Source organism: Chiloscyllium plagiosum, chromosome 2 (assembly GCF_004010195.1).
Source record: "Chiloscyllium plagiosum isolate BGI_BamShark_2017 chromosome 2, ASM401019v2, whole genome shotgun sequence".
Lineage (NCBI taxonomy): Eukaryota > Metazoa > Chordata > Chondrichthyes > Orectolobiformes > Hemiscylliidae > Chiloscyllium > Chiloscyllium plagiosum.
The window spans coordinates 42,343,829-42,357,521 of record NC_057711.1 but is presented as its reverse complement, the minus strand read 5'-3'; the positions used below and the strand labels follow the sequence as shown (position 1 = coordinate 42,357,521).

Here is a 13,693-nt window from a genome sequence, read left to right as displayed (position 1 = left end):
TATGTGTGAATGCTAATTCCATGCCTTTCAACAGTATCACCAAAATGGCGTATGTAGTCGAGAAATAAGAGGGCAGGAGTTGAGGAGAGATCATAAGCATATCAACAGCTTATTGTGAAGCAAAGGAGCAATGATTATACCAAGAAAACTGCCTAAAATATTAATGGATATGAACTAAGTTGAGAGCTCAATATAATGTTAACTTACCATAATCCTCTCCTTTAAGAAAAGTGAACCAGCATATTGGACTATTGCCTTTGCACAGCACTGCCATAAAAGGACTTCTACATATTTTGAGCAACTCCTACAATTCTGACTTACATGTGACTAACAGATTTAGCATGCATTTCCTGGATAAGCATCTACAGACACAATTCAGATTTGGAAACCTAAATTTACCCTGAACCATTACCCCCAAAGGTCATTTATCACAAACTTATGTGGCACTGAGACATGGATTCAGTAGTATTTTGTGATGACTTCCACTCCTGTGGTCGTATCCTCACACCAGACAGCTATGTCTGTGCTTTGAAATACATTTTTGTCTGGTGTGGTGGAAATCTGGCATGAAATGCTTTGCCCAGAGAGTTCTGCTGGATCCTGAAGTCTGAGCTACTTTATATCTCAAAGACTGCAGGCAATAAATATAACTTACAATTTCATACCCAAATTGCTGCTGAAGAAACAAATACTTCTCAGGTGAGAAGCTGCTTTAGAAAAAAGTTAATCAGGGACTACAGATCATCAGACAAATATAAAGTATACAGACGTTTAGATATTATTTTGTTTTGCAGTCATGTCCATAGTTACTACTACTGTCACTCCTTGGCTAAGAAGCACATGTGTGCAATGTGTGATAGGATTCTTCCCTAACGAGACTTGTCTCCCCTCCCAGAGTCTGTCTATGCAAGGATGGAAATCCTGATGTATTATTTGTAATTATGACTTCACCAGATTAACAGAATATTTAACCCTTATAATGCATGAATTTTTAAAAAATGTGTGATAATGAATGGAAAGCGAACAGATATTCTGAACTCAAAGATTTAGAAGTTAATAATCTGGAGGCTTACGTTATACTTTTTTTTAAAAAATCAAACACAACTTCTGTCTGTTATATGTAATCAGCAAATATGTTGGTTGGCTGCACATTCACCCTCACTGAAATGAATTGTATTGTTTGCTGTCTGTGGGATAATTTGGCTCATTTCTTATTTCTTTATGTCTAAATCCATATTTTTTTTTTATAGATCAAGTGAGTGTTGTGCACAAGAAATTACTCTTCATTGCCGCATGATCACATCCTATTTGCAAATTGAAATCGAAGACAATGACTTCAACTGCTGCCTGCAAATTTGGCACTGGTTCAGTTAACAGATTGCTGAAAAGTACAGCTGTAAATATGCTGAGGAACTGACTTTAGAATAGTGTTCAGATCTCAGTTAACATTGTAGGAACATTAGATTCAAATATAAAATGTCCCGGTCTTGAAAGTGTATCTTTCCCTCAGATTTTACAAGTACTCATTAAAGGCCTCATCTAAGAAAACATTCTTCTAATCTAAGCCCAGACAGTGAGTGTCCGCAGATGATTTGATTCTGGGGGCATATCACAGCTGGAACAGATTATTAACAACAACAACAACAACTTGCATTTTTGGTGCACCTAAAGTAGCCAACTTGCAAGTGGTAAGCTCCAACAAACAATGATGCAATTTGTTTTTAATTAATTGACAGGCTATGGATGTTTTAATCAAGGCCAATGGTTATGGCCATTCCAATATGACTGCGTGATTTGTTAAACCATTTCAGTAATCCAAAGCCAACAGTTCTAATCATGGAATACCATTCAAGAATTTGGATAAAAATCTTGGAACCCAAATTATCTCAGTCACTAATTAACAAATGCCTTGTGACAAGTTACTATGTCTTGGTGAATAGATATCTCTGACAAAATGCTGCCAAAGGAAGGTTTAAGTTGTAAAGAAAGGCTGGGACTTCTTTCGCTGGAGTATAGGAAGCTCAAAGGTCAAGGACAAAAGGGTAACTAGGGAGAGAATAGGGTTCGTCAAAGATTAGCAAGGCAGCCTTTGTGTGGAGCTGCAGAAAATGGGGGAGATACTAAATGAGTATTTTGCATCAGTATTTACTGTGGAAAAGGATATGGAAGATATAGACTGTAGGGAAATAGATGGTGACATCTTGCAAAATGTCCATGTTAAAGAGGAGGAAGTGCTGGATGCCTTGAAACGGTTAAAGGTGGATAAATCCCCAGGACCTGATCAGGTGCACCCTAGAGCTCTGTGGGAAGCTAGAGAAGTGATTGCTGGGCCTCTTGCTGAGATATTTGTATCATGGATATTCACAGGTGAGGTGCTGGAAGACTGGAGTTTGGCCAACATGGTGCCACTATTTAAGAAGGGTGGTAAGGACAAGCCAGGGAACTATAGACCGGTGAGCCTGACCTTGGTGGTGGGCAAGTTTATTTAGATTACTTACGATGTGGAAACAGGTCCTTTAGCCCAACAAGTCCACACCGATCCACTGAAGCACAAACCACCCAGACCCATTCCCCTACGTTTACCCCTTTATCTAACACTACGGGCAATTTAGCATGGCCAATTCACCTAACCTGCACATTTTTGGACTGTGGGAGGAAACCGGAGCACCCTGAGGAAACCCACGCAGATACGGGGAGAATGTACAAACTCCACACAGTCAGTCGCCTGAGGCGGGAATTGAACCCGGGTCTCTGGTGCTGCGAGGCAGCAGTGCTAACCACTGTGCCACCATGCCGCCCACTGTTGCTGGAAGGAATTCTGAGGGACAGGATCTACATGTATTTGGAAAGGCAAGGACTGATTAGGGATAGTCAACATGGCTTTGTGCATGGGAAATCATGTCTCACAAACTTGATTGAGTTTTTGAAGAAGTAACAAAGAGGATTGATGAGGGCAGAGCGGTAGATGTGATCTATATGGACTTCGGTAAGGCGTTCAAAAAGGTTCCCCATGGGAGACTGATTAGCAAAGTTAGGTCTCATGGAATATAGGGAGAACTAGCCATTTGGATACAGAACTGGCTAAAGGTAGAAGACAGAGGGTGGTAGTGGAGGGTTGTTTTTCAGACTGTAGGTCTATGACCAGTGGAGTGCCACAATTTCGGTGCTGGGTCCTCTACTTTTTATCATTTACATAAATGAGTTGAATGCGAGCATAAGAGGTACAGTTAGTAGGTTTGCAGATGACACCAAAATTGGAGGTGTAGTAGACAGCGAAGAGGATTACCTCAGATTACAACAGGATCTTGACCAGATGGGCCAATGGGCTGAGAAGTGGCAGATGGAGTTTAATTCAGATAAATGCGTGGTGCTGCATTTTGGGAAAGCAAATCTTAGTGGGACTTATACACTTAATGTCCTAGGGAGTGTTGCTGAACAAAGAGACCTTGGAGTGAACAAAGAGACCTTGAAAGTGGAGTCGCAGGTGGATAGAGTAGTGAAGAAGGCTTTTGGTATGCTTTCCTTTCTTGGTCAGAGTATTAAGTACAGGAATTGGGAGGTCATGTTGCGGCTGTACAGGACATTGGTTAGGCCACTGTTGGAATATTGCATGCAGTTCTGGTCTCCTTCCTGCCAGAAAGATATTGTGAAACTTGAAAGGGTTCAGAAAAGATTTACAAGAATGTTGCCAGGGTTGGAGGATTTGAGCTATAGGGAGAGGCTGAACAGGCTGGGGCTATTATCCCTGGAGCGTCGGAGGCTGAGGGGTGACCTTATAGAGGTTTACAAAATTATGAGGGGCATGGATTGGGTAAATAGGCAAAGCATTTTCCCTGGGGTCCGGGAGTCCAGAACTAGAGAGTATAGGTTTAGGGTGAGAGGGCAAAGATATATAAGAGACCTAAGGGGCAACTTTTTCACACAGAGGGTGGTATGTGTTTGGAATGAGCTGCCAGAGGATGTGGTGGAGGCTGGTACAATTGCAACATTTAAGAGGCATTTGGATGGGTGTATGAATAGGAAGGGTTTGGAGGGATATGGGCCAGGTGCTGGCAGGTGGGACTAGATTGGGTTGGGATATCTGGTCGACATGGACGAGTTGGACGGAAGGCTCTGTTTCCATGCTGTACATTTATATGACTCTTATAAAGTTTGATAAAATCATGAGGGGTATAGGTAGGGTTGATGGTAAGTGTCTTTTCCTGAGGATAGGGGCGCACATTTTTAAGGTGAAAAGAGTGAGGTTTATAAAAGGACATGAGGGACACATATTTTATACATAGGGTGATTCGCAAGTGGAGTGAACGTCCTGAGGAAGTGGGATGTATGCACAATTACAACATTTAAAAGACATTTGGATAAGGACATGAATAGGAAAGGATTGGAGAGATACAGGCCAAGAGCAGTCAGTTGAGACTAGTTTAGTTTGGAGTTATGTTGGGCATGTTTGGACTCAAAGGTCTGATTCTGTGCTGCATGACTCTATGACTCCATCATAAAGTAGGGGGTGTGGCATTATAATTGCCATGCTTCTAAATCCAATAAGAAAGAGTGCAGGAGGGCATACCAAAAGCAGAAGGTATACCTAAAACTGAGATGTCAACCTTTGGAAGCCACTATACAGGACTATCTGTATGCCAAACATAAGCAGCAAGTGACAGACAGAGCTAAACAAGCCCAAGGCCAATAGATCAATTCTAAGCTTTGCAGTTCGACCATATTTAGTCATGAATTGTAGTAGACAATTAATCAACTAACAGGAGATGGAAGCTCCAGCATTAGCTCCACCCTCAATGATGAGGAAGCCTAGTATGCAACTGCAAGTGATGAGGGTGAAATATTTGCATTCTTCTTCAGCCAGAAGTGTTGAGTGGATGATTCACCTCAGCCTCCTCCTGAGCTCCTCAGCATCACAGATGCCAGTCTTCAATCAATTTCATTCACAAATTATCAGGAAATGGCTGAAGACACTGGAGACTGGAACATCTATGGGCACTGACAACAATTTGGCAATTGTACTAAAAACTTGTGCTCCAGAACTAACTCTACCTCTAATCAAGCTGCTAAAACATTGCCACCTGTCCACACCCTGGTAATTACTGGCCAAACAGTGGACTCTAGATCATAAGCAAAGAAACAGGAGGAGGTGCGGACTGTACAATCAAACAGCACTTGCAAATGATTAATCAGCTCACTGACTCTCAGACTGAGCTGAACTCAAGAGGTGAGGCAAGAATAATATCAAGGCAGCATTGGATCAAGTGTGACATCAAAGAGCCCTGACCAAACTGGAGTCAATGAGAATCAGGGCAAAAACTTTGCAATGTTTAAAATCAATACCTATCACAAAGGAAAATGGTTGTAATTGTCGGAAGTCAATCATTTCAGCTTCAGGACATCAGGGGAATGACCTTGACTCAAATATCTTTAACTGCTTCATCAATGACCTCTTCTTCATCAGAATTGGGGATGTTTTCTAATGATTGCATGATGTTCAGTATCCTTTACAGTTCCTCAGATAATCCTTGTCCATATGCAGCAAGATCTGGTCATCAGGGCTTGGGTTGCGAAGTGGCAAGTAATATTCATGCTACAAGTGCTAGGCAATGACCATTGAAAAGAAATAATCTAACCATCACCCCATTGATATTCAGTAATATTACCATCACTGAATCCCCCCATCTACATCTTGGAAGTTAACATTGACCAGAAATTGTACTGGACTACCCAGATACATACTGTGGAAAAATGTGATGACTGCAAATGCTGGAGATCAGGGTCAAGAGTGTGGTGCTGGAAAAGCACAGCAGGTCAGGCAGCATCCAAGGAGCATGAGTTTCCTGATGAAGTGTTTTTGCCCGAAACATCAATCCTCCTGCTCCTCAGATGCTGCCTGACCTGCTGTGCTTTTCCAGTATAACATTCATATACATACAGTGTCTACAAGAGCAGTCAGAGGCTAGGCATTCTGTCCTCATCTACAAGGCACAAGTCAAGAGTTAGTCTGATGGAATACTGCCCATTTTCCCTCCCTAATGGCATTGTGAGTCCACCTACATCACATGGACTGAAGCAGTTCAAGAAGGCAGCTCACCACTATCTTCTCAAAGGCATCTGGGGTGGGCAATGAATGCTGGCCAGCCAGCGATGTCCACTTCCCATTAGAAAATAAAAAACATTGCTTGGAATGTGCAGCACTGACAAAACTCAAGTAGTTTGACACCATCTAAAACAAAGCAGCAACCTTCAACATTTCTCCCAACAACAGAGCACCAGAGGCAACAGTAGACACAATTGAAACAGTGCACTGTTCTACAACCCTCACCATCTACAGGGACTAGGAAACAGATATATGGGAGTACACTACCTGCAAGTTTCCCTCCAAGCCACATGTCATCCTGACTGGGAACTACATTGTCATTTTGTTAATCTTGGTGGGTCAAATTCCTGCAACTCTTTTCCTAACAGCATGATGGGTGTAGCTTCCTGCTACTGACTGCACTTGTTTAATAAGGTAGCTTAGCACAACATTGCCAATGAATGTTAGCTTTGCCAGTGAATCCACATCCCATGAACAAATTAGAAACTTGAAGGGTCAGAAATCAGGCTCTATGTAACAGACAATTATGATGTTGATTTCAGAATGTCTACCTACCATAGGCTTTAAAGTGGCATATTCTTATATTCATACAATCCCTGTCATGCAGAAGCAAATCGTTCAGCTCAAGTTCACACTCATCCTCCGAAGAGCATCTCACCTAAACCCACCCCTCTGTGGTATCCCTGTAACCCTTATTTCCCATGCCCAATCCACCAAGGCTACACATCTTTGGACTGTAGGAGGAAACCCACGCAGACACAGGGAGAATGTGCAAACTCCACACAGATAGTCACCTGAGGCTGGAATCGAACATAATCCTTGGTGCTGTGAGGCAGCAGTGCTAACCACTGAGTTCACTATATTCTTCATTGCAAAGCATCTGGCTTTTGCCAGTTTACCAAATGCTTAAGCAAGATGTTGCAATTTGTGTCAAAAACATGAAGAATAAATTGCTTTTTAAAAGTTGTTTGCCGTATGCCCATCATTACGATATTGTTTCTAATCATCATCATCCCATTATGGTAAAGGGATAATGGGTTTACTTGAAATATGTGATGAATTGTTCACTTCAACACTTCAAACAATGAGCTTTCATAATTAATACATCTTTAGGCTTACCTTGTTCACACAAAGCACCACCATAGCTTGGTAAGCAGATACAAGTGAAGCAGTTGGCACCGTCAATACATGTGGCTCCATTACGGCAAGGGTTGGATTGACATTCATCTATATCTGTGTGAGATATAAGTGGTTAGTGATTAATTAAACCAAGAATTGCTTTCATTATTGCTGTATCTTGTGTGCACCAGAACTAAAGCAGCCAGCAAACCGGACCATGTGAATTGGCATCTTCAAAAGCAGAACCAGGAAGTGGCTTCTTTGAAAGTTTAGACCAATTTCCTAAAAGCTGAAAGCATCCCTAATTAATCAGGATGGTATTACTGCTCAGAACTTTACTGGCTCTTCCTGTGTCTTTATCTAAACAAACAGTGGCACTTAAAATATTTCAAAAAATACTGCCACAACTTAACATGAAAAAGCTTGAGCTGTCAGATGTACTTGGGGCAAATCTGAAACTCAAAGCAAATACATAAATAATTAAATTCAAACGATTAGAAACAATCCTTCCAGGTAACCAAGGCTTCAAGTGGATATTTTGCAGATAAAAAGATTGTAAAATGGATCAGTATTAAATGGATGTCTTAGGCACATAATGACTATCCCATCTAGCATGCGATAGCATGGTAAATAAGGGGCATGTATAGAGTGGATGGAGGTGAGGGTGTGAGGGCCTGATGTTGATCATTAAATCAGTGGTTAGCACTGCTGTCTCACAGCGTCAGGGACCCAGGTTTGACCCAGCCTTGGGTGACTGTCTGTGTGGAGTTTGCGCGTTCTCCCCGCGTCTGCGTGGGTTTTCTCCAGGTGCTCCTCAGTCCAAAGATGTGCAGTCCAGGTGAATTGACCATGCTAAATTGCCCATAATGTTAGGCGCATTAGTCAGAGGGAAATGTGTCTGGGTGGGTTACTCTTCTGAGAGTCGGTGTGGACTTGTTGGGCTCAAGGGCCTGTTTCCACACTGTAGGGAATCTAATTTAATCTATTCTAATCTAAATCTGGGTTAATGTTCCAGTAAAAAGTGGTAGACATCCCACCTGCTGGCCTCACCATCTTCCTTGAATGAGAATGTGGTACCCTTTAAGTTGACAGATCTCCTGACTTGGGAATGCTTCTGACTTGACCTCCCAACCTCCTCTATGAAAATCTATGATAAAGAGTCTTAGAATCACTATGGCACAGAAAGAGATCATTCAGGATCAGTGGAATCTAATCTTTCTCACTCAGTCCATTCCCCTCTGAATCCTTTAGCCCGAGAGTTTCAGTACTCTCCATTGTCCACCCCATTTCCTTTGGAAATCATCCATCATTCCCACTTCTACCACCCTCATAGGCAATGAGTTCCAGGTCATTACCACTTACTACATGAAAAAAGCTCTTCCTGACTGTCCTTCCCCTTCATCTCACACACATAACCTTAAATGTGTATTCCCAATCCTTGTAAAATGAACTAATGTCAAAAAGCATCCAAAATGTATCAATACTTTTGCATATATCAAATCTTTGATGTGGCAATATGGGAATGTTCTCTGCCCTATTATATCTGCTTTAATATTCCCTTAATGCATTACTTCCTCCAGTGGTAGTAACTTAAATATGCTATTCTTAATTTTACCAGAGGATGGCACTAGTACACCTCTGAATGAAAAGCATGCAGCCTGCCCTTTATGTTTGCTCCAGACAAGCTGCCTCTTTCTTCAGCAAATCACAAGAAGCTCACCTAAAGGCAGTCAATTCCTCTGCCTAATTATGAGTAATTCTATGATTCAATGATGAAATTCAATTGGACTCTCAGTATTAAATTCATTCTGAAAGACTAAACGGTTTTGGGCTACAGTTTTGGTTTACTACAACAAGGAGATTTGTTGTCCCTGGGGAAGTATAAGAGGCTGGCTAAAGTTCCTGGGTGAGTAAAGATGCACTTTATTCCCTGTGGACTTTCTTAAATCGTTTCTTCCATGCCTGGAGACATCAGAAATGCCCTGTCATTCCTGTATCCTGCCCTGTTATGGCAAAAAGGATGGAAAAGGTGAGATCTGGAATCACTGGGTCATTGATGTGTCATCTGAATATGTGGAAGGACTTACTCAATGACTGACATTGCTTTTATTGATAGCAGTTAGTGGAAAGCTTATGGAATTTAGCACAGGCTGATACCTTACCCTCATCCATCAGTGATTCACCAGAATTTGTGTATAAACAGAGGATAACATCTAGCTTAAATACATGGAGTGCATTTGTGAAGATTGTTGCTATGTCAGTGAGATAAGATTACTAGTTGGGAGACTGAATTCTGAATTTATGAACAAAAGATTTGCATATGCTTGGAGCAGATTTGTTTTTTCTCTGATACAGTATATTGAATTGTTTCCCACAGTCAAGGTTTGTGACTTCCATTTTATATCTGCATCAGACCCGGTAATACTAGTAACTAGAGTGTACTTCAGATTACATTAACACAGTGTGCATGAAATGCAATTTCCGTGTCATGATGGAAACAGAATTGGATTGCTGCATTACTTGTGGGTATCACCTCTGATTAAAACATAAAATTCTTATAATCTTAGCATTCTAATAATGAATATATATCATTTCCAATGAAAACTAAGCATTGTATATCACTGAAACATTGCGGAGTGTCCTGCCCTTACCTAGTTCACAGTGCTCCCCAGTGAATCCTGGCAAACAGGTACAAATATAACTTGTTTCTCGTGGGTAACAACTGCCTCCATTTTGGCAGGGGAATTCTTCACATGGGTTAACCTGTGCTATGAGAACTGAAAGCATAAAGAACACACAAGCATGGTTACTTCCTTAGCTGGGTATATTTCCTTTTTGCAGATAAAGAGAAGAAAAATCACAATATGAATAATTACAGCCATATACCATTATTAAATTTAATGGTATTTACTGAATGGAATTCAGTTCATTGATGTTTTTAAAAGATAGTTGCTTAATTTCAAATGCTTAAAATTGGAATACCACTTCTGCAAATCAATCCCACATTTTGTTTTTCATTGAGGAGGACAACCAGGTTCTGTAATAAAAACCTTCAGCCAACCTGTCACAAAAGGGTTAACGTCTTTGCAAAGTGTTTTGTATTATTGCCAAAACTTCAGAGAAGGTGATAATCAAAAATCTTATTCAGTGACTCTTTTTCTTTTGCATATATGGTTCATTCTTAATAGCAGATAGAAAATAGTTGCAAGTTCAAGCAGAATGTCAAGTGCACAGCCACAGCACAAGCAGAAAGTTCAGTTTTGGAGAAGAGTGATTTTAGGGGCAAGTTGCCGAACGTTAACATTGTAATCTTGCTAATGACATATAAGTTCTCTCCTTAGAAATCATTAGTCAGACATTTTGAGCATAAGTCAAAGAAAATACATTTGAGAAGAACAAACGATTAAGTAAGAAAATGACTGAAAGAAAACAAAATCTGCAAAGAGGTGCATTGATTTATTTTAGAGCTTTGTGAAGTATTTCCTTCATGTAAGAGTACAAATATTTGAAAGCTGTTAGATGAACATAACTAATCAAAAAAAATCTGACAACTGATCATTTGTCAGAGCACCCCGGTGGTTTGAACCAACAGCTTGCAAAAGCAGAATTGTCAGTTCCGTAACCATGCGCTAAGGGAGATAAGGAGAAACTTTTTCAGCCAGAGTGGTGAATCTATGGAATTCATTGCCACAGGAGGCTGTGGAGGCCAGGTCATTGAGTATACTTAAGACAGAGATGGATAGGTTCTTGAGTAACAAGGGGATCAAGGGTTACAGGGAATAAGCACGAGAATGGTGTTGAGAAACTTATCAGCCATGATAAGTTGATGGGCTGAATGGCCTAATTTCTGCTCCTGTGTCTTACGGTCTTCTGGTCTTATGACATATGGGACTCAATCAATCAATTTCCTTAACCAATGAGGATTAAGGATTCAGAGGGAAAAGCTATATGTCTGAGAAGGAGGAGAAATGAGAATTAAATTGGTTATAGAGAAAAATACAAAAAGAGGGAAAGATAAACCAAATCTCCCACCTGAAGGAATGACTCCACAATTTTGGGCCAAAGAGTCGATGAGCATTGTATTAGCAATTGACAATCAGGTACATGGTATCTTAATTACTGGATTTTAACATTCTGCAGTGAATTTATCAAGCTATTCATGTGCTAAAACAGTAGGTTCTTAGAACAAGAAGGTTGAGAAAGAGACAAGTTTATGTGAAGTAATTGGCAGAGTGGTGTAAAACAAATAGCAAGATCTGAAGATAATACATTTCTTGGTGCAATGAACCTGTTAACTGATCTGCAATTATGATTTGGAGATGCTGGTGTTGGACTGGAGTATACAATGTTAAAAATCACACCACCAGGTTATAGTCCAACAGGTTTAATTGGAAGCATGTACCAGTAATACATTGTGTATTGGTCAGGAGGTTCCATGACACATGTAGGCCAGCTCAAATATTGAAGAGTCAGACCTCCATCCCTCAATGGGAGTCAGTCCCACCCTCTGGAGTTTTCTGGTCAATCTGACTGGTTAATAGTTTCAGAACCCCAACAGTGCCAGAATTCCACAATGAATACTGCAAGGACTGCAACCAGTTAGAGACAAAAACAAAATGCAGATGCTGGAATCCAATGTGGACAAGAGGCTGGAAGAACGCAGTAAACAAGGCAGTATTAAGAGATGGAGAAGTCAACGTTTCAGGTATAACTCGTCTTCAGGAATGAGGGTCGGGGTAGGGGGAACTCCTAGCCTTCCCCTACCCCCAATGCCATTCCTGACGAAGGGTTATATTCGAAACACTGACTTCTCCACCTCCTGATGCTGCCTGGCTTGCTGTGTTCTTCCAGCCTCCTGCTAAACTGCAACCATTGCGAGAATGAAGGCTCCAATGAGCCCCAGATCCAGGTAGGTAAGCATTGGATGGGAGGATTTGGCAACATTAAGGAAGAAGCAAGGGTGATACATTCATGGATTGGTCTCTAATTCTAAAGAATGATACATGTCCCCTGTCAGAACTGATTAAAGGAAACATTAGAACACCCAAAAACTCAAAAGATGAATTGAAATATTCATTAACCTTGAGGATTCCAGATACCAATCATGTGACTGTGGTCCCAAGTTAAAATTTTACACCTGAAGGATACCCTAAAGTTTAGACCGTATATTCCTTTTATCTTCCTCTCCTGATGGACTCTATCCACTTTTAAGTTTGTAGCTGTCTGCATATGTGCTTGATACTGTGTCTTTATGAATTTCTCTTTATTTCACTTAAGAAAATATTGTATTTGGTGCCTAATAGGCAGACTAGACTTTGGGTAATCTCTTTTCCATTAGGGAGTAAAGTAGCAATGTGAGAAGTTCTAGAAATAGTGTTATTAGTATTAATAGTAGGGTTAAAAAGAAAGTGCATGATGCCTAAAAATGAGTTCTGCAGTTCCCATTCGATTCTAAATTGTCACAATATACAATAACACATATTGCAACACAAAGGAAGGAGATGAGGGGAATTAAAAATCCAGACAAGGCAACTGAGTTACCATGGAAACTAACAAACCCAAGGTCTAAATATTGAGATAAAATGGGCCTGCATGAGTTTGAGAATGATAAATACATGCTGATAATTCTATTCTTCTGAGAAGTTCTTTGGTTAACCAAGATGAGATGTTCCCTTGCATATACTAATATCTTTGCTTGAATCAACCACACTAACTGAGAGTGGTTGTTTTTCACCACAACAGAGAGAGAGGTATAGACACAGACTAAAAAGAACATAAATGTTTGTTGGCAGTCAACTGAGTAGGCTAAAAACAAGGGAACTAAATCACCCCTCTTCACCTCAGAATAATACATTATCCCAAAAAATTCCTGCACACCTGCTTCTTTTCTCTCTTCCCTCCCAGCTTAAATTTGTTTTGTTACATTTTAAATGTTGTTCCTTCATAATGTCCTGCAATCCTAAGGGAGAATCTTATATTTGAAACATAAAAATTCCTGATGGGACTGAACAGGCTAGATGTGGGAAGAATGTTCCTGATGTTGGAAGAATGTTCCTGATGTTGGGCAAGTCCAGAACTAGGAGTCACAGTCTAAGAATAAGGGGTAAGCCTTTCAGGACTGAGAGGAGGAAGAATTTCTTCACTCGGAGAGTTGTGAAACTCTGGAATTCACTCTTGCAGGAAGCTGTTGGGGCCAGCTCGTGAGATATATTCAAGAGGGAGCTGGATGTAGCCCTTGCAGCTAAAGAGATCAAGGGGTATAGGGAGATACTGAGATTGCCCGATCAGCCATGGTGGTATTGAATGGTGGTGCAGGCTCAAAGGGTCAAATGGCCTACTCTTGTACTGGTTTTCTATATTTCTATCCAAATGTTGACTGACTATTTGCTCCACACATGCTTCTTGAACATTTCCAGATTTTTCTTTTCGTTGCTGAAACCTAAGTTACCTGCTTGGTTGGTCAGTAGTTAATAG

The 13,693-nt window shown here is 40.7% G+C and overlaps 1 protein-coding gene across 1 annotated transcript in view; it reads right to left on the bottom strand.

Annotated features, from left to right (window-relative positions):
- Positions 1-13,693, bottom strand: part of vcana (versican a) — a 197,942-nt gene that overhangs the window by 33,510 nt on the left and 150,739 nt on the right. Inside the window, exons 10-11 of the mRNA XM_043702808.1 lie at positions 9,871-9,996; positions 7,220-7,333 (exon numbers count right to left, since the gene is read on the bottom strand). Coding sequence (XP_043558743.1) covers positions 7,220-7,333; positions 9,871-9,996 — 240 coding nt within the window. The remainder of the gene's footprint in view (positions 1-7,219; positions 7,334-9,870; positions 9,997-13,693) is intronic.